At 50.2% G+C, this 20911-nt stretch overlaps 3 protein-coding genes across 3 annotated transcripts; 1 reads left to right on the top strand and 2 right to left on the bottom strand.

Annotated features, from left to right (window-relative positions):
* Window positions 1-11783: 11783 nt before the first annotated feature.
* N7539_003177 (C2H2-type zinc finger protein) lies at window positions 11784-14030 on the top strand (the record flags this gene model as incomplete). Its single annotated transcript, XM_056932779.1, has 4 exons — window positions 11784-12797; window positions 12928-12981; window positions 13102-13275; window positions 13383-14030. The coding sequence occupies 4 exons, from the start codon at window positions 11784-11786 to the stop codon at window positions 14028-14030; spliced, it is 1890 nt and encodes a 629-aa protein (XP_056792738.1).
* Window positions 14031-14717: 687 nt separating this feature from the next.
* N7539_003178 (NCBP1 family protein) lies at window positions 14718-17655 on the bottom strand (the record flags this gene model as incomplete). The annotated part of the gene is made up of 7 exons (XM_056932780.1): window positions 14718-15601; window positions 15695-15876; window positions 15954-16849; window positions 16923-17190; window positions 17250-17356; window positions 17429-17523; window positions 17583-17655. The coding sequence occupies 7 exons, from the start codon at window positions 17653-17655 to the stop codon at window positions 14718-14720; spliced, it is 2505 nt and encodes an 834-aa protein (XP_056792739.1).
* A 759-nt stretch (window positions 17656-18414) lies between these two features.
* Window positions 18415-20902, bottom strand: N7539_003179 (Elongator subunit ELP2; the record flags this gene model as incomplete). The annotated part of the gene is made up of 2 exons (XM_056932781.1): window positions 18415-20706; window positions 20774-20902. The coding sequence occupies 2 exons, from the start codon at window positions 20900-20902 to the stop codon at window positions 18415-18417; spliced, it is 2421 nt and encodes an 806-aa protein (XP_056792740.1).
* Between the last annotated feature and the right edge of the window lie 9 nt (window positions 20903-20911).

Here is a 20911-nt window from a genome sequence, read left to right on the forward strand (position 1 = left end):
TTCTGAGTTACCCGTGTGTTGGTCTCTTCCACATTCGATGAATGTCGAGTGCCTTGTGCAAGCACAACGATGAAGGGTCGTGTACTTCAATCAGGCCATAAATCCCCATGACAGAGACCACCTGTCCATTACTGAGTGCATGCATGACGCGTGGAATTTATTGACGACTGATGTACCTTTGAAACGACGACAATGGCTACTCTTGAAAGCAATGTACCATGTACACACTGACCAGGTCTCCTCACATGGATGGGTAGACGATCAAGGGTTTCTGCCATCGTACTGAGCCTCGCGATGGAGATTTTCCTTGGAAATAAGGCGCTGTCTAGTGAAACAGGGGTTCATGTAATCGACTGGTGGGCTTTGCTCTCTCGTCAGTGGGAAACAGTTCCAAAAAGCCTAAGAGGAGGTACTTGTATTGATTGAGGGAGATTCGCCTCTTTTCAGGTAGGCTCAGCAGACATGATAGGGTTGCGTTTTTTTTCCCGACCTGCCACTCGCAGTCTCTCTCTCTCTCTCTCTCTCTATGGTAGACAGGTTTTGGGTCTACTGTGCTGTGGATAGCCCTCGCCAGCTCAAGCACAACATGATCTAGGACTGTCTTACTGAAAGGACACAATTGAATCATGCTCCTCGTCAGGGAAACCTCTGCAACAAATTGTGTAGCCCAATGAGGCTGGAATGGGAACCTGCTGGACTGCGGTGGCACCGGCGATCGTGCAGGCATGGTCATCGCACTCTGGTCGAGGTGGAGATAGATATTCGAGCTGCGAAGAATTTCGTCAATAGTTTGACTCGCCCATGCTATTTGAGAGCTTGCGACGACCCTTGAGCGATCGGGATAGAACTGTTCCCTATTCGCGTCCGAAACGCGAATCGGGCGTCGATACATTTCATTAATGGCTTCCATTAATGGCTTCTCGACGACAAGGACATAGTTTACTCCAGCCGCTTTCCTGTGTCTACGACCAGGCCACTCACGCCTTGAAGCCCGTCCCAGACCAGCAGATCTCCAACGGGGCAACTCCCAGGGTGAACAGAGCTCCGGCAAGCTCGATCCGCATTTACTGAAAGCCTCTGTGCCGAATAGTCTGCAGGCACTGGAATTATCTGAGACGGTAAACGACTACAACTAGCGACTTCAGCTACAGGAGATGCTGTGAGCGGAAGTCTGAGTACTGGGGAGTTTTGCACCTGCACCTGCACCTGCACCTGCACCTACACCCGAAGCCCACATCCTCCGCTGTCATGGCTGCCGTGAGATGTGAGGACGTGGGACCGGATTGTTTATGGACAAACACGCACCGGCTCAACCCTTACGGATGTATGTGTAGGATGGAGTCAGACTGGCTCTGAAGAACCGGTTGTTGAGGAGTGCTCTCGGGTCGTCTGTGCGCCTCTTGTATGTGCTCTGTTGGGCTCGGAATGACCTGGCTCGTGTGTACCAGCGTTCTGGTCACAGGGCTTTCAGTCATTAGGGAGGAGAAGGGTTATAGCTTGGGTCTGGGAATCTCATGAACTTTGCGGGAAGATAGGGAGACAAGCAATTAGCGAGATCTTGCAAGATAACGTCGCGAAAATAGCATCTAGAGGGCTGGATATATGTCTTTTGCTGGATGAGCTAGACGAAAGACACCGTTCCTAGAAAAGAAGAAGCCGAATTAGAAAACAAGGCACGCCAATTCGCACGAGATTGGAGCAGAAATTCTGCGTTGACGTCGTTCAGGTATGAGATGATGGTCCTCTGCCAAGAGGAAAATGCTGATTCGTAAGGTAAGTGTATGGACGAGGATGAAGACGAAATTGAAGTATCTCGCGACACCGCCGGGTACTCTTATATATACCTTGTCAACACGACTAATTGTCGAGTAGGACGGACTGATATCTTGACACTATTGATATTCGGTAAACTTGATTATTACTACCTGTATTCCCACGAGATATTTTGATCTCAGGAAGAGATATATCTAGTCGCCTGATCAGCGTCCGCGACCCTAGGTGTTTGCGTCCGACCTACGTCTGTGATCTGATTTAGTTGCCGATCAACCATGATCGACACGCTCCTGTAGGTAAGGTTGTGGGGCTTGGGAATTGGCTCTATCTGTCGTGATATCTTTTCGACGCAGGTGGTTACAGGTGGAAGATAATCACTCCCGTACTCGCGATCTCATGGTTAATGAGGATGAGGCAGGAATCGCGGTACATGGTGGAGCGTTGAAACCCTGACTCGGGGCCAAAGCGTCACTGCCAGTTCAATCGAGTGGTGAACCTGCCAGCTATACTAGATCTACGGGGTAGACATTGACTGCAGTCAATATTTGAATGCAGCGTGAACTCCCATGGCCAGACTATATGAGGACGAAATATCGCATATTCATGTTCTATCGGACGCAGCCATGCGCGAGACCGATGAGAGTGAACCAGATGGAACAAATCCATGGAGGACCAACCTTCGACCGTCCCGCGGGAGTATCCAAGTCCCACATCTGGTATGATGCAGGCGCGAGACACTAGCCACCGGAAGCTGACCACTTACAATCGGCCGGTGACAATTAATGTCTTGATAGGGTGTACGACTGGACGGAGGAACATTGTGGGTATATACTTATAGTAGGTGTATGAGGGCGGTAGGTGACTGTCTCCCTTGTCCCTTGTACCTGCCACCTGGTATGTCGGATCTAGTAGGTGAAGTCTCTTCAATGTTTCAAACACGGCAAGGGAGCAGGTGTCTCCTATTACGGGGCTTGGTAGCCCTTATGTGTATGGTGATCTTATGAAATGGGTGTATGATGGTAGATGGATGTCTTCTTTGAGAACTGAGAAATGCCTCGTCCTACCCAGTGATGCTCAGTACTAGACTACTGGTTCGTGGAATCCGAGGATCTACGTCCAGGTCCAAAACCTGTAGACAATAGACGTGTCACTCGAAAACGAGAGGGTCCCTTCGCAATGTATGAGGAACCCCTACACCCGCCAGTACGGATCATGGCACATCGCACCCAGCCACCGGAGTCATGAATCTCTGATGCGGACAAGTAGCAACGGAGAAAAAAGGGAAGAAAAAAAAAAAGAAAAGTGTCATGTGAACCTTGTGCGGATCATGAAGATACGGTCTCCGGATCAAATCGCTCACTGGTGATATCCAGGACCTCAATCTTTAATGGTGCTGTGCGTGGCTGTCCAGCCGCAGAGGCTTGCCTCGCCCCCACTGCACTGGATAGCCTTACCTCCCGCCCAGAGAGACGAAACGCAGAATGCGGAAGGAGGAATCAGGGCTCGGACGTGGTGTGCCCGAGGGTTGACTGGGTGACTAGACTGAGGAAATGAGCACGACAGTCGGATCGACGATCCTACTCATCTTGGTGACCTCCTCAGCTCTTAAGGGAGAATCAAATCAACTCAAAAAAAAAATAAAAACGGGAGACCAACTGCGGGCGGAAAAGCAGAAAAACGTGGCCTGCGAGGATGCATCACAGGCTAACGGACCAGGATCGACGGCCTCGGGTAAATAGCACATGTGCCAGCTGTGGATCACCGGATGCGCGTTTCCTTTCGTGCTTTTGCTTGATGGGGGGATGCGTTCCTTTGGGTGAGGGCTCTTGACGCCGAGAGCAGCGGAGACCCAGTCGTGGGCATTCCGCAGTCAGCACTATGATTCAGCGGGAATTCTTTTGGACGAGGCAGAGGGAATGAGAGGCCCGAGTCTCTTCTTGTGGGGGGGGGGGCGGTGCTTTTTTGAATTTCTTGTTTCAGGTTCTGTAGGGCGATCTGATGGTATGCTATTGCTATTTCTGGGGCTGCCCTTGGTTCCTGGATGGAATATTGACTTATATCAGTACATGTAGTAAGTACTACTGAATCAGTAGTATCTGGGACAAGGCAGTATTCCCTATATTTGCTAGCATGGACAAGACTACAGAGTCTGCGCCTCGATTGGTGGACAGGAAGATTACGCGATATAGTGGAAAGTTGCCCGAATCTCAGGTTGAGGATTCTCGATGTATGATGGCTGCCACCTTGTTCTGGGGCTATCAATTTAAGAGTCCTGCCTCTTCAGCAGCACGATGATCGTCGAGTGTGTACTGTGTACTTAGCTGTCCAGAATATCCCACCTTGTTCATTACAATGGAAATCTCTCTTCTCTTCTCTCCTCTCCTAATACCCTCGAGAGGTCGCATTTGGACTTTTGTCCAGACAAGTACTGACTCTGTACATACTACATACTACCTTCACAACATAAGTGACCTGGGGTAGTAGATCTGACTGTGTAGTACACAGTGTGTAGTACACTGTGTGTAGTACACTGTGTCGTTTATCCTTCGTGATCGTCATCTACCATCCTACTCGCATTCGCATGACTTCACCGATCGCATCGACTCATCAAAGCTACTTTGTAATAAGGGCGTATCCACCGTTTCCCTCGGGCTTCCATGAGTCCATGTCCCATGCGCCCTCTCATCATCCTCACTGACCGTGAGATCGCCAGTCTTTACCTAATCAGGCAGGCGTTCGTCAGGAAGGATTTCCCATGGCATGCAAGTGCCTCCAGCCACACAGCACTAGGAGTAGTCAGACTCGGCCAGTTACCCCCGAGTCACGACTAACTCGCACGCATGTACTATCTTGTGACCGGCAGCACTTCATTCTTTCTGCAGTTCCTTTTTTGGGTCACGCCTTCTCAAGTGAACTGTGGAGTGCCACTCATCGACTATGCTCTTGGGAACTAGTCGAGCCGCTGAGCTGCTAAACTTGGCTAGTAATGGACAGGTTCTCATAGACACCAGATACCAGACCTTAGATACTAAATAGGAAAGTGAGTATGTCTGTAGGACAAAGTACGACCTCAGAGGTAGTGCCAGAACCGGGCCTGTCGGTATGACACACGCAGGCAGGTACTTTTGCCATGGTCCCCGACTCCCCGACTCCCCGATTATGTTGGCTGCCTTTCCTCAATTGCATCTTCAGATTCCATCTTCCGCCTTGTACTATGGCAGTGATTCAGGCGCAGCTTGCGGTGGGGGAATACTCCTGGACGGCTACCGAGTGACGCCGAGGAATCCCGTCACAATCTCAATATCACATTCTATCTGATCGTCTTGTCAGAGGCCACGATCAATACAACTTGGAGCGTACGTCATGTACGGTCGAGTACCTTGCAGCTAGCTGCACGCATTCTCAAACAGTCGAATGGTAGGGCTGGAAGCTCGAGCTGTAGGTTTCTTGACACTTTGCGTGAAGAAACTCATCTTGGGTTTCTACCCGTCGCCATTACCACTGATCTTCTAGGAAACGAGGCAAGACACCCGTCTCATGCATCTCTGCCACGATATGCTCGCCAGATGATACTCTACTTGTAATCGAAATGGGCGTCGTGATTACCTTGGTGTTTGGATATTGTGTGAAGCAGAGATTAGCACTGACCACTTAATACCTAGTGGACAGTGGACACTGGGGTAGTGTACTGCGCAGTGGGAAGTTGGGACTAGGTACCATACACTAGGACCCGAGTCCCGACCACCTCCATTCCGATACATACTAGATCACCTACACATAAACTATGAATACTTAGCACCATGTCTAGAGTCTACACATGATACTATCCCCACAGTACTCGAGATGTATCCCGGAACTCACGCCCATAAAAAGCCACCCACTCACTATTCACTATGAACCGTCAAATCCAAGATCAAGCCCGGAAAATCCGAGAGTCGCCCAACCACCAGCAATCATCCAGCGACTATAATTTCAAGACCAAGAAGGCTCAGTCATCAGATCGGTCGAGCATCACTCTCGACCAGTTTGACGGGTCCTTGACCCTGCGTGGTCCCTGACCCGGACTTGGAACCTGATACTTGCAGCTTACTGCGACGTAGTCTGGTGCTCTGCGTCTACTCTGCGGCCTTGAGACGTCGGTCGATATCGGGAATACTGGGACTAGACGTGGTCACTCGAGTGGCAGAAGACTAATCTTGTGGTATTTGGTACTTGGTACTTAGTACTTAGTACTAAGTTACTAAGTTACTAAGTTACTTACTACCTACTGAGTAAGGGAGTACTTATCTCCTCTCAGAAAGACTCAAAACACCCCGAGCTTCCAAGTCCCGATCCGACCAGACACAAGCGGGACTGGAAGCACCATGACAAAAAGGGAATCTGAAATCCCCGAGCCATGCGCGGCTAACGAGAATCACCTTGCAGATATCTGATTCGCTGACCGGGGAAGGATCGAATGTGAATGACTATGCGGGCGGACGGGAGGGGAGGGGAGTCTCAGCTAGCACTAGCGAGGTAGGTACCTGAAGTAGATATGTCTGGGACTTTCAAAGAGGTGAGTTGTTGGGTTATCTTGTTGGTTGGTTGGGCTGGACTTGAAGAAGAGGGTTTTCCAGGCTTTAATGGGTTGGGGATTTAGGATGGGACGGGTTGGGATGGGTTCAGGTTAGAGCTGGAATGGAGTAGATGCCATTTATTCATCTGGATTGAGGCCATAGAGTATGGAGTATGTACTCAGTACTACTACTCTACTCACTACTCACACTCACTACTCACACTCACTACTCACACTCACTACTCAGTAGTAGTACTGTAGCTAGCAGATGGGCTATTGGACAGGATAGGAGAAAACGCGATAGGATGAAACCCGAAGAATAGTACAGGTAATATCAGGTAGGGACTCACTGACAGTGACACTACTGGATTCAGATTGATTGTCCACCACTCCGCCCGTCTATCATTATCTGGTGTGGTTCCGGGCTCGTAGGACTGTCAATGGCCATAATAGTGCTGTGCAGTGTGCACCACCTTAGGCAGTGGGACTGTGGGGATCTCAGGTACAAAGTACGAGAGATTGAAAACGATCCGTCACATTGAGGTTGATCATTAGTTCCAGGTAGACAGTAGAAATAGAAGCAGGCACCATTTCCATCTCCACTTCTGCACTTGAGGGAGAACCTGGTCCTTGGGCATCCACGATGCCCCTTTTTTTTTTTTGTTGCTGATGATCATCTCGCGTTTGAATCTATATCATGAATCAGGTGCTAGGGGCGTTCTGAGACTGCACTGTAGTATGAAGGGTGATCGGGCGTAGCCAACTACTAGTAGGTAAACTAGGTACTCATGTTGAATAGGTGGCTGACTGTTTGGAACCTCAGAATAAACTACACGTGGGTGACACTCGGGGTAGTATTGCCTATATCGAGAATCGTATTAACACATAGTTTCTCGTTGAATTTCCCACGGGCCACTCAATTGTCTGCCCCGTATATGCTCATTCTGTACTGAGGACTCTATTCTCTAGTATCTACTAGTCTAGTACAAGTAAGTGCACCTCAAGTACTCAGATGCTCAGATCCTCCCATCCCAACGTAATCAGGCTACAACCATCCGAGTCCCGCCCGTGGCCCTGCAAGTGACGCACTGCCCTCCACTCGGTCGGTCTAGTCCATCGACGATCGCCGTCTCTTTAGAGACCTCCCCATCTTCTTCTCCATTCACCTCCTCTCCCTGGTCATCCGCCACGCGAGAAGAGGGGGCATCCCTGTTCCGGGCGCACATCGCCAATCTCGGAGTGGAGAGGACTGCATCACTGCGTCACGGGATCGCGGGATCGCACCAAGTGCGTCGCGCTATTGTCCTAGTGGGCGATAGTATAAGCAAACCGTCCAAGTATCAGGGAAGGGAGATCATCCGTTCGATACAGTGCTGTGGATTCGAAGGATGAGCCGCACGTTTGCCCGTGTAGAGAACAGTTGCACAGTGGGACAGTACCACTAGTTACCCACTACTCAATGAGTCAGTAGTCAGACTCACTACTCAGTAGTAGTACTAGTCAGTACTGGAGTAAGTCCAGTGACGAGGGTGACTCGAGGAGGGCTTGTTCTGCTCCTTTGCGTGGTCTCTCAGCGGATCCGAGCCATATACTCCAGAGTCAAGTCTATACTCCGTTCCAATGGTCCGAACTTGAAGGCCCGGCCCGCCCTCGAGGGTCGAGTGATTGCTTTTTTGGGGGGAAAAGGTTTCTTCGGGTGGGACGGGGGTCGGTCGTGCACTGTTATTGTGATTGACGAGTATTATAGTGAGATTGTGGATATACTGGATATAGTAGATAGTAGATACCACGTAGCAGACATCTGCCCAGACAAGGACATCTGCCCAGACAAGGACATGATGATATGAATCTCATGTCAAAGATCCGGTTATCGTCATACAAAAGCAAGCTACCTCCAGTTCCGACCTTGGACTGGTGCTTGTGATAATGAGGGATTGAGGATCCCTTGGCTAAATCAGGGGGGGGTACCTCGTCGATTTAGTAGTTAGTTTGTAATATAGGGCCAACGCAAGATCGATATGCAAGTTGCAACAGCCCTGACATTCATCTTCTGGAATACGTAATATATTCTCCCATTTTGATTACCATTCCCTCCCCCGCATCATAATCTGTCGGACCGAGTGATCGTGATTCACCCTCCCGAGTACAGGAATAACCTCTCAGGAAATCCAAAGAACAAGAGGCAGCCTCTACGTAAAACCAGCCCAAAGGCCAATAGCCGAAAGGGGCAAGTGACTTACTTGGGTGGCTGGCCCCAGTCGAGGAGAGTCACGCCCCCCAGTCCTTCTTTCGGTCTAGTCCCGGTTGAGGTCAAGCAGTGGCCACTGGGCCAGACCAGTGGGCTCTCTGGGCCCTGGACTCGGGCTTTTCAGAAACATGCATTTCTCTGATTGCCGCCCTACGAGACAGGGATTTAGTCTTGGGTACCGAGGAGAAAGAGGGTAAAGTTGGAGTCCTGAGATCATGGTCATTGACTTATTACTACTGAATCACTGATTCTTGTGCTCGATAGTACCTGTTACCTGCACCTAGCAGTAGTACAAACAGTACCACTATCCAGTATCCACAGACTGGGTATTACCACCCACGAGTCACGAGTAAACTAACTACTGGCAGTGCCGTCCCGCCTCCCGACCCACCAAATGCCAGCCCGAGTCTAATTAATCCTCGCTAGTCGCGGCTGCGATTAAATCCCAAAAAGCCTCAGCTGGAGCTTTTTGGACTCCCGCCGCATACGACCAAGGGGTCATTAGTCCCGCTCGTCTTGACCGTCTGAGCTCACCGATGAACTCGCTTGGTGATGGCCATGATAGGCAGGGTCACAGGGTGTATTCGGTACTCATGACCGATTGATGGAGGGATAGTATAGTATGGAATGGAAGATGAGGTCCTGCCAGGATTCGAAAATGGATGAATAATAAAATAAGGAGAAAGGAGAAAAGCTTGGCTCGTGGCTTGACCGGCTGGATGCTCTCTAGACTTACAGTACTTTAGCATTTCGCGTAGACAACTCGGAATAGACGGTGGAGTGTGGAGCGTGGACTGTGGACTGTGGACTGTGGACTGTGGACTGTGGACTGTGGACTATGGACAGTTGGAAATGACAGAGTGCCCCAGGGGAAAGGGAGATGCTCGGACTGAGATGCATGTCTCTCTCTCTGGATGGATCGATGGACAGCAGGATTCTAGGATACAAGGAATCATCCTTCTGTACTCCAGATCACTATGTACCGTCACACTGGACAGGTGTACCGTGTACAACGGCACATGACACACCCAGATGGGTGGATGCCCTGGCGTCCGCCCGGTCCAGTTCAGGGTCAGGTCTCTACCCAAACCCACCGCAGATCATCTTCCCCACGCTTTCCGCTGTTTGCTTTTCGCTTTTCGCTTTTCCGTCGCTCGAATTGCACACGTATGAATCACTACTAGTACTCGGTACGATTCAGTCTTCCATTCAGTACTCACTACTCACTGCCTCGAGACATGAGATGAAGCCAAGTAGACACTATGGATGCTCCACGTACTACATGCTACATAACTTGGTAGTGACATACGTACATACATGGTTTGGACCAAAACACCCCCGAGTCGTTCCAGTAGGACCAGAGTCATCGTGCTACTTCATACTAAGCAAGTACTCATGAATCAAGACCACTGTTATTGTATCAGGCAAGTGCTCGGACGCTTTCAAGCTCGGAGACAGCACTAAGTTACTAACTACTAAATACACGAGTACAGTACAGATATTACACGCTTTGCTCCTACGGCTAGCTTCCCCCATTCACTCATTAAGACATTCATGAACCTCGACCAGGATTGAAGACCCTCGTCTCGACTAAATTTCCCTTTTTCCGTCATCCTGCATTATTCCCCCATTTTTCCATTTTTTCGTTTTTCATTAATCTACCTTCGGGTGTGAGATCGCCCTTGCACGTTACACAAGCCTCGAACCGCCCCGAGTCTTACTACTCACCACTATAGGAGATCTTGGGCGCAAATGTCATACTTCCTGAGTTCCTGGCCCTTTGAATCTGACTATTCTGTATAATCATTCTGCGACTCGGCACATGTCCACTTCCTGCTTCATACTCAATCCACGAGGAGCCCTTTTAGGAAGTTCACTTTGTTCAGCTGAGCGGGGCTATGATTGTGCCCATTGCCCACTGCCTGGGCCAAAGAAGACAATGTTGGACATTGAGACCCAGGAACAGCAACATTCGTGTTTTGAAAAAGAGCATTCAATTCATCTTGGCCTGAGCAGGCTCAGTCTTGTTCTATTTCACGACTTTCCATCCATATTCCAATTCTTTTGAAATTCTTTTTTCCCGATTTTTGTTTTGCGGCGGTCGACGCGGCTGATTCTCCAGACTTTGGACGGGCCTCTCTTTTGGGGGCTTTCCACTCGGCCAAACAGACTGACGTTCTCCACGTCCACGACTTGCTCGTTGATCTTGATCCATAATTATACGATCTCGGGAATTTCCATTTGGAAAGAGAAATAATGACTTTTTTTTTTTTGGCATCTCCCACCTCATTCTTTCCTCCCTCCCTCCCTCTCCCTCTCTCTCTTCACCTTTATCTTCCCTAGTCTAGGTCCTACGCTTATTTGGCATTACGCCATTTCTTTTCCTCATCCATTTCCGCGGACTCAGTATCTACCCAAATAGGTCATTGACCTGAATTGCCCTTTTCGGACACTGAACGCCTCATCCTAAGATTCGACTCGTTCCGTCGCTCTGGTTGCCCCGTCACTTTCTTCAGTCGGCTTTTGTCCAAGATCCGGCCCTTGTAGACGAGGACGGGAGTCTGTTGGCCCCGGCATCGTGTTGATCCTTCTGTATATAGATCGACCAGACACCCGGGTGTGGTTATCCAGTCCGATAGATCACCAGACTTTCGGTCACGAGATCAGCACTCGATATCTTCGAAGAGTGGAACATCCCATCATTGGAATCTACTTACTCAACCGTTTCCCATGATCTAGACAGCGTCAAGTGAAGCTGGCTCGTCACCTTTCTTTTGATTTTCGCTCTCTCTTCCTTCTCTTTGCTTTGCCTCCATCAAGTCATACTCCAATCTGAGTTTGGAATTACCAACTTGACACGATACGCCACATTACCACGAGGCAGCCTGCAAGGCAAAAGCAAACCAAAAAAAAAAAAAATAAAAAACAAATAAAAGGAGGGAAAGAAGGCAGACAAGAGGTCCTCGTTGCCATCAAGCTTTCCGTTGTTCATGCCCTTCTCCGAGAACGTGGGTTTGACATTTTTCAGACGAGGAGCTCCACGCTCGACCTTGACCGTTGATCATTGAGTTTGTCCGGGGACTCGATCGACTGGATTCTTCGCTTCTCATCTCGGAGTCCATCTGTGATCCGTTGCTCATCAGACTTATACATCTCTGCACATAATCATTGCACGTTGAATCTCGTTGATATCTCGCCTTCGTCATCATGGAGACTATCGAGCCAGTCCCATACGACTTTACATCTCATGGAATGGGTCCGTATTCGCATCGTCGGGTCATGGACACACCTCTATACTCGTACTACTCCAATTCCAACCCGACGTCTTTCACCATCCCCTACCAGCAGCATATTTCGACATCGCCCACGTATACATCCAGCTATGGTGCTCCAACTCTGAGTCCACCATCTCACCCGTACCAATACTCGATGACAAGCCAGCCACTCACCTCGCCACTCCGACTGACCTCGGACAATTCTCACATGACACACGGTATGCAAAGCTTCACCGAGTCATCGCTACCATTACCACCACCGCCGGCCCAGCGACACTCGCAGCAGGTTCAGCCCCATCACTACTCGAAACAGACCCAGTCTCGTCAACTACCAGCAACTCTCCAGATTCTCCCGGAAATTCGACCTGCCAAGAACGCCATCAACCCGATCAGAGCCGCAAGCTATAGTCCATTATCGACCAACGCGACCCATTTACATTCCCAGTCGTACGCTGCTCCCAATTCGACACCATCAAGGAGCAGCCGTTCTTCTCCAGCACTCCCAAGCGGCGCAAGTACAAGTGCAAGTGCAAGTACAGGCCCCAGCGCATCCTCGGTCTCTAAATCTGAATCTGGATCTGGACCAGAAGCCGAATTCTCTACCGGAATCGACGTTCTCATGAAAGCCATCCAGTCCAAACCAACCGACCCGTCCTCTTCAATCCCACCGCAGCAAGCAGTGCTCCCACCACTTCACCAGCTCACCCCCTCAGCTTCCACCCTAGCCCCAGGACCGCCATCAGCATTAGCACCAAGTCATGCACCTCACCCCAGCTATCCACTCACCATCTCCCCGCCGCAGGCCCTCCTCATGGAAGAAGGACAGCTGTCGAGATCCGGAAAGAAGAGAAAATACACGTGCACACTCCCGAATTGCGGAAAGAGCTTTGCACAAAAGACGCACTTGGATATTCATCATCGGGCGCACTCGGGGGAGAAACCTTTTGTAAGTTCACATGCACCAACATGCCAGTACTCCGATGCACAACGAGGAAAAAGCGAGGGGAGCAGCAAAGAAACCGTCTGAAAAGAACTGCTCGGATTCGGCTGCTGATGATTTATCTCACTTTCTACAGATTTGCAAGGAGCCCTCGTGTGGCCAGCGGTTCTCGCAGCTCGGCAATCTCAAGGTAAGTCCCTAGACATAAGTCAATGATCGTCGAGACTCAAGAGCAACATTCGACGAAACAAAAACGCCCTCCAAGTAGTCTACCCAGAACACTAACTTGCATGTCTCTACTACTCTCCAGACCCATCAAAGACGACACACAGGCGAAAAGCCCTTCAAATGCGATATTTGCCACAAAAGATTCGCCCAGCGAGGCAATGTCCGCGCACATCAGATCACCCACCTGCAGGCCAAGCCCTTCATATGTCTCCTAGACTCTTGCGGCAAGAAATTTACTCAATTGGGAAATCTAAAGGTGAGATACGAGCCTCGCAGTCGCAGTCGCATACACAGAACCGTAAAAACAACAGCACGAAACCACATACCACCTAAACATCAAAGCTAACCGCTCCACCTACCCAGTCCCATCAGAATAAATTCCACGCATCCACACTCCGCAATCTCACGCTGCGATTCGCATCCATGGGCGACGCCGGACCAATGAATCCCGCAGACCGTGAATTATGGGAATATTTCGCCGAACTGTACAAGAACAGCAACAAGGGAATCAAAGGACGAGGCAAAGATCGTCGCATCTCGACCATTCCATCCGCTACCGATAATGCAAACACAAACACAAACGCAAACGCACATCTCGGCTCTTCTTCACCAGCTTCGTCGTCTTCCTACTCGTCCGAGTCTTCCCCCTTTAACGCCACGACTCGCACACAGTACTCCCATACCCACGATAATGCCCGTCGCGCAGGAGTGCGAATGTCCTCGATGGAATCCGACGAGGACAGTCGATTGGTTTACACCGGATATCTAAACCGAGACATATCCATGCCGATGCCAATGCCAATGCCCATGCCCATGCCCATGTCCATGTCCATGCCCCTGTCCGTGTCCGGATCATGCAGCAGTGAAGCCGAAGCAGACAGGGAGGATCATCATGGTCTGGGCGGAGGCCGACAGAGATACGAAGATGTTGACGACGAGGACGAGGAAAGGGAAGCGCGCATGGAAGTTGAAGGCTTGGGGGCGTATTATTTGGAGAGGAGGTTTGTTTGAATTGAATGCATAATATTGCATACTTCTTTTGAACACCGGTGAGAGATGGAGCTCGGGGTTGGGTTATCTTGGTGAGATTCGATCATGACGCTGTAGTTGATTTCTTCGATGTATTTGTCTCCCTGTTATTTTTTTTACCCCCCTTATTCTGGGCTATACCTTCAGTTTTGTATGATACATGTATGTGATATCGAATCTCATTCACAATGTTTTGCAAATATTCCTGTACGATATATACTCGGCATTCCTCCTAATCATACACAGGAAGAGAGGTGGAATCCGCGAGAGAAAAATGACCCCAACGAATATGTTGAACAGTGACCTACTAGGAACCTTGAAGCCCTTCAGAGACTCCAATCTTCTTCTCACGGGAAAACTTCTTCGGCTTGGCCTTGGATTTCTATCAGTACACAACTTGACAAATGCTCGTTACGACAGATAGTCTGACATTTGCAATAGTCTGACTAAAAAATCATGTCAGGCAGAATTAGGTTATTTCCTTTTGCAGGACATTGATCTCCTTCCATCTATGCGTACAGGCCCCCTGTTCAAATTCATGAACCTCCCTATTCCAAATGTGAGGATTTTCAGCTCTTGCAGAAGATGAGGGACGGAACAACGAGAAGAAGAAAAAAAAATTTAAAAGTGGAACAATTAGTGACTTCTCACACAGCGCTCTTCGAGGTACTATGCGTCGACATTGACATCGGCATTCACATCGGCGTCGGGAATCGCAAGATCTCCGTCAGCCGCCGTATCCGCGGTTTCCTCGCCGGCCGGGGCCTGAGTACCCACGGGGGTGGCATCCAGCAATGCCGCCGCGATAAACGCCTCTTCCACCAGAGCCTTTCGACGGAAAACACGTAGCCAGCGACGGCCCCACTGACGAAGGATGGCGTGTTCGGGTGATTCGCCGGATCCATCACCACGCTCCATCAACTCGTCGTTACTGCCGGAGGCAACAGAGACGAGCGAATCCTCGATGAATTTAAAAAGATTTTGCATCTCCGTTCGTTCGCGGTTCAGAGTCTCCTCGAGCACGCTAAGTTGAGGCTCGTAGAGAGATTTTTGGGACCGAGCAGCCACGATCTGACGCATTCGATTCGTCACTTTACCCACCGTGGCAAAGACCATCTCGTAAATGTGGGATTTGGCGAGGATAGCGCCAGCATCAATGTGTTCCGTGAGTGCCCATTCCAGGACAGAAAGCGGGCTGATAATGGTGTAGTTGAGTAGTTTGTCCACAATGTTGATGGCAATGCCGGGTTGATTGGCCCAGTACTCCATTACGGACGTGATGATCTGCAAGCGACCCTTCTCGGAGGCTGAACCAATGGCCAAGAGCCGATCCTTGTTCCGTTCGATGCATGACAAGACGTGGGATAGAGATTTGGAGCCCACGAAACAGATCGATGTTACGAGAGCGTCTGTGGACGGGATCTTAGGTTCCTGCACTCCTTGAGCTTGAGCCTGCTCCTCAATTGCGGCCAGTACAGGCTGAAGTTCATCGTCGGTGGCTTTCTTTCGGATGAGCTGCATAAGCTCTTGGCCTTGCTTTGCGTAGGGAGTTGCTATTCAAAACATGATTGTTAGTAAGACCTTCAAAGGTTGCAGTGGAGTGGCGGCTTCTTTCACTCGCGAGAATCCTGGACATTTTAGCGTACCTTCGGAAGAATATTTGAAGTCTGGTGTATCCTTTTCCTTGTCTTCCGTGATCAAAGGCAGGTATGGCTCAGGCAGAGTTCCCTTGATTCGCTGAGCAAAGCTAAGACGAATCTCCTTGTCCAAGGCACCGTTGATGAAAGCCAAGCGAGGATGCAAGGCAGAAAGTTCCAAATCATCCACCCTGTTATTAAGTCATTGTCAGTGCCCAAGTTCCACCACTTTCCGTTGTCCATCAAGGCCCACTCATTGGAGACTTACCATTCGCTCCATTTCCACGTGAACCCAAAGTTGCTTAGATGGTGCGCGAACCAATCCAGGAATCGGCTGGAAAGTTCAAGATCCATCGTCTCAAGACTGTTGTAGAGGAATCGAATGGCACGACCCAGACTAGGTGCGATAGCAGCAGGGGCGATCTTGCAGCATTCGGTCAGAACGGAGTGATAATACACAAGCTTATGCTCAGGAGTTGGAAGCTGGAAGAGCTGCGAGAAAACCGCATCAACTGCTACATCCTCAGGTTTCCAAGCCTTGTTCTCTCCCGCCATGTCCCGCATTCGATCAAACGGAGTTGCACGCTTGACAAAAGTATCGCGAGTGTAATAACAATCCACGTCAATCAAGTACTTGGCTGTAGCCACGCGATTGAAGTCAAGATTGTTGAGTGTATCGACCATGGCGTCTCTGAGGAGTGAAGAGGTGATGTCTGAAATGGGAGGGACGGTGTCAACCTCCTGGTTCGCGTACACGGAGAGATAGACCTCCGGGAAGAGGGCGCGTGGACCAAAGGGCACTGGACTCGGGACCGTGATCTCTGGGAAGGCAATTTTGGTGACGACCTCGAATGGCTGTTGACCTTCACTGTCTGATTCCCGGGCATCCCTCCAGGGACGAGACAAGCACTTCAGTTCCCACTGGTTACTTGCCTCCCCCTGGAGCTGGTTCTGGAGAACGCTGATGAAGCTTGCGCCAGAGGTAGGTTCATCCTCCTTCTCCCCGAAAGTCTTCACCAGATCAACCAGGTTGTGTGGAGTTGATGCGATGATTTCCGTTTTCTCGAGCAAGCTGGACGCCAAGGTTTCGAAGCCAGTGGCAGGAGACGACATGATGTAAGGGATGGTGAGCAGGATGATTTTCACAAGCTCCAGACCGAGCAGCTACAGTTGCAGGAGAAAAAGAAAGTGTTAGCTTTGGAAAAGTTTCGACTTTCCACGAACCGCGCATACATACATCTTCTGACGATGTGGTCTGAAGGTCAACCGCACGGGCAAAGAACTCCTCCAGCAAAGGGAAGATCCCATTGCCCTCGAACAAGGGCTGCAAGCAACCCAAAAAGCGGACCAGAAGTTTGACTTCGCGCCATGATCCAGACTCAATGTTTTTTTGCAAGATCGTAGCCGTCTTGTTGATGAGCTCTGTCCCAAGCTCTGGCTTGTTTTTGTACGCAAAAAGAGCTACCGCGGCAACGAAGGGGATTTTCATCGGTTGTTCAAGGACCCTAAAGCGCTGTCAGTTGACGGAAAGTAGAGTCAAAAGACGCATGTTCAAATAACGTACAGGTCTAGAGAAATATTGATCATAGTGTTGCGAAGCTCCTCGTCTTCATAATTCTCAGCAACGGTCTTTGCAATGCTCACAACATCGTCCTCGACTCGGCGAGCAGCCTACATAGCAATCTTCAATTTCAGCAATTGTTGCGAAAACAGTTCGATCTTTGCGACAGGGGGCATCCTTACCGATTCCGCAATTGTCAGAAGCTGCCGACGAATCTGCACGAAGAGTGGCTCCTCATATCTTCGGCGCTGTGGACGACGATCATAATCCTCATCATCTAATCATCAATCTTGTCAGCGGCGCGTAAAGCAGAAGATCTGCGAATGGCTCCCTCACCTCGGTAGCGGCGCTTGCGACCACCACCACCGCCCCCGCGGTGACCATTATTGCGACGGTCGTAGTCAGCCATGATAAATTGCACAGGATGCGACAGTCAAAGCACTCGCAAATCTGAGTTGGCGTGGAGCGTGAGTAAGGTCCAGCGGAGGTGAGAGCTTCCCCGAATGTTACTGACGCGCGGATGAATAATAGTCCGTTCCGGTCCTACGTCTTTAGCTCCCATCCTCAGAGATGTTAAGATTGAAAGTAGAACTTCCTATTTGAATCAGTCATCCCAGAGTAACTCGGGTCTGCTATAGCTTAAAGCACGTCCCACTCAATGGGGATTAATGAAGGGCGGGTTATTTCTATGGCCCGCAGGCATTGCGGAAAACGACAAGGAGGTTCCCATATTGCGTCATAGCCCTAGTGTAGAGCATAGAGACCAGACGCATCCCGTGTGCGTTTAATGGCCTCGGGCTCGCAACGTAATCTCCGTATCCAAGTAGCAGCTACGAGCCCATAAAGAGCCAGCTATGCGTTAGTAATTCGTGGAACAGGCTCACCTCGATGAGATGCTGTGTGCGGAAGGCCGCGAGTCTGAAAATTGCCAAGATATATCCACATATGTACTGGATTATAACATGGACTAGTGTACACCACTTTCTCCTGTCCTGAGTGTTGTACTCGATTCTGGCAACCAAGATCGCCATTGTAACTCTAAATTACAAGCATAGTCATGAATCCCTCTCATTTCCGTGCCGAACATGACCCCCAAAGTTTTCGGCATGGGAATTCCCAGTGATTTTGAGAGAGTTGGAGCGTTTGCAACAACTAGTGAGTGTGAATATCATGACAAAATACTGGAAACTTTATAAATACGCGTCGACGCATCTTCGCTGGCAACTGCGAGCTCGAAGAATGGCCTTTCATCCACATCAGCAGCCGTCACAGGCCTCCACGTCAATTGGGTGATAGTCTTCGAGGGAGCGATTGAGGGTTCCACCGTTGTGATGTGGCTCGCCTCAAAGCTTTCAATGGAGACCTTGTGAACTGAGACGGCTCCACTGTCTTCTCCCGCGGCGAGGATAAAGTACTTCTGATACGGGACTGACAAGAAGGCAATCGCAGATACAGCCGAGGTCAGCGAGATAGTTGACTTGCACTCGAATGTAGCGTCGTTCTTCTGCCAGATCTTCACAGACTTGTCACGTCCAGCAGTAGCGAATGCGCGATTGCTCGCGGTCGGGGCCCAGGCAGCGCCCAGAATCATTCGAGAGTGACCTTTTGGATTCGTGACAAGATTGGTGAAGACTGTCGGTTGCTGTTCGCTCCTCTCAAAGACAGCCCATTGACGGTCTCGGCCAACACTAAGGAGGAACCTGTCGTCGTCTGAGAATGATAAGTCGGTTATGGTGAGCGAATGTGCAGTGAGTGATGGCTTGATCTCATGCCAGTCAGAAGTATCGTACAAGCGGATCACAGCGTGATCGACGGAGCTCGCCTTGCAAGCTGTGGCAATAAGAGTCCTGTCATGACTGACGGCCACGGCAGAGATCTCATAACCGTGTCCGTACAGCTTTTCATGCTCCGGCCACAAAGTGTATCGAGCCAGCTGATCTTCTAGCGGCGGGGAATCGTAATTAAGGGACACATTTGGAGCAGCCGAAGATGCGCCATTGGCCCCGGCCTCATCTTCAACGGGGGCCTCCTCCCCTTGAGCCTTATTTGACAGACCAAGAACCGGGATTTCAGCCAGATCTGGCATAGCGGACTCGTCAATCTTTTGGTGAAAGCCAGTAAGCCTTTCAAGTAACTCAGCGATCTGCTTCGGCTCGTTGAAGACCCGCAGAAGCTTTTCATCGGCCCCTGATACAAATTGTCCAGGTCCAAGTGTGTCAATGCAATTCAAATCGTAACCGTGGATCTGAGGTCGAGAGAACTCATGCCACGAGCATTTTTGGTCACGCATCCATTGAGCATGAAGGCGCGTCGTCTGATCCGCGCTTGTGGAAAGTAAGTACCCTCCACTAGGCTCCCATTGCACACCGTTCGCAGACCGGACATGGCCCGAAACACCAAACTTCTGCACCCAGAGATCGGCTTCGGGATCGTGCTGCCAGACCCTCCAGCTTCCAGTACGGCCAAGGCTGACCACCGTCGTTCCATCTGGTGACCAGAGCCCAATCCAAAATCCACCTGCGCTACCAGTCGCGGTTGTGGAGCCCTTCATGGTGCTTATTTCGCCCATTCTTTCTCCTGACATCCAGACCCCAGATACCGGGTCTTGTTCCCAAATCGTGATCGTATTATCGGCCGAAGCAGTCAGAAGCTGGGAGCGACTAGGATCGGGATTCCATGCCGTGGTATAGATCCAATCTTCATTTCCAAACAGCAAAGCTTCAAAAGTGATCGAGTATTTTGAGCCAGCTGCCTCAAATTCGTGCGCTTTGTTGGAAAGTGTTGGCTCCATACCCCCAAGTAGAGGATCATCCTCGTCAATCTCAGCAGGAAGCCGGACTTCACCCTGACATAAGCGCCACAAACGAATATACTTATCTTGACTGGCCGATGCAAGCAAGAGATCGCTCGTTTCACCTTTTCCTTCTCTTGTAAACGATAATGATCGAATCCAAGCCTCGTGCCCAGACAATACGGCTCGGTGCTGGAAATTTGGCTTGTCAATCGTAGACTCGGCGGAATAGATGTGGACTTTGGTGGTGGTGCCTGCAACGGCTAGGACTAATCCCTTGCCATTGGCTCCGTCGAGGACTCTCAAAGCCAATGTGAGAGGAAAGAAGCGTGGCTTCATCGTGATTGTCTCGAGTAATGTGCCCTTGGGGTCGGCCTGAGCATCGAGTCTCCAAATTCGAACGGTGCCGTCTGCTGCTCCCGTCGCAATAATATCCGTTCCTTCGGCCACAGAAATCGCGTTTACGCTGCCTTCATGTCCTTCAAGAGAGAATCCAAGTTTGTAGCTTCGGTAGTCATTTTCATCTTGTTCCCACACTTTGATTGTCCGATCAACGGACCCAGTCAAGAGAAATCTGGCACCGGTGGAGGGGCAGGTGTAGAATCTGACGACGCTGACTTTGTCGGAGTGGCCAACAAGAAGGGCGTAGACTCCTTTGTTCGAATCATCCTGCGCAATTCGTCAGCTATCTCCAACACGATCACAGGGACATACCGCATTTTGTGCTTGGACCTACCAAAGGCTCCCACAATGCGACATTATTGTCCGCGCCAAAGGCAAGTACACCTGATTGAACATCCCAATCTGCGGCGCCGGGGTGCCGGTTGCCTCCGACACTGATATACTCAGTCGATACCGACGCCATATTTGCGGT

The sequence above is a fragment of the Penicillium diatomitis genome, assembly GCF_028827545.1.
Source record: "Penicillium diatomitis strain IBT 30728 chromosome Unknown utg000003l_segment0_segment0, whole genome shotgun sequence".
In the NCBI taxonomy this organism is placed as follows: domain Eukaryota; kingdom Fungi; phylum Ascomycota; class Eurotiomycetes; order Eurotiales; family Aspergillaceae; genus Penicillium; species Penicillium diatomitis.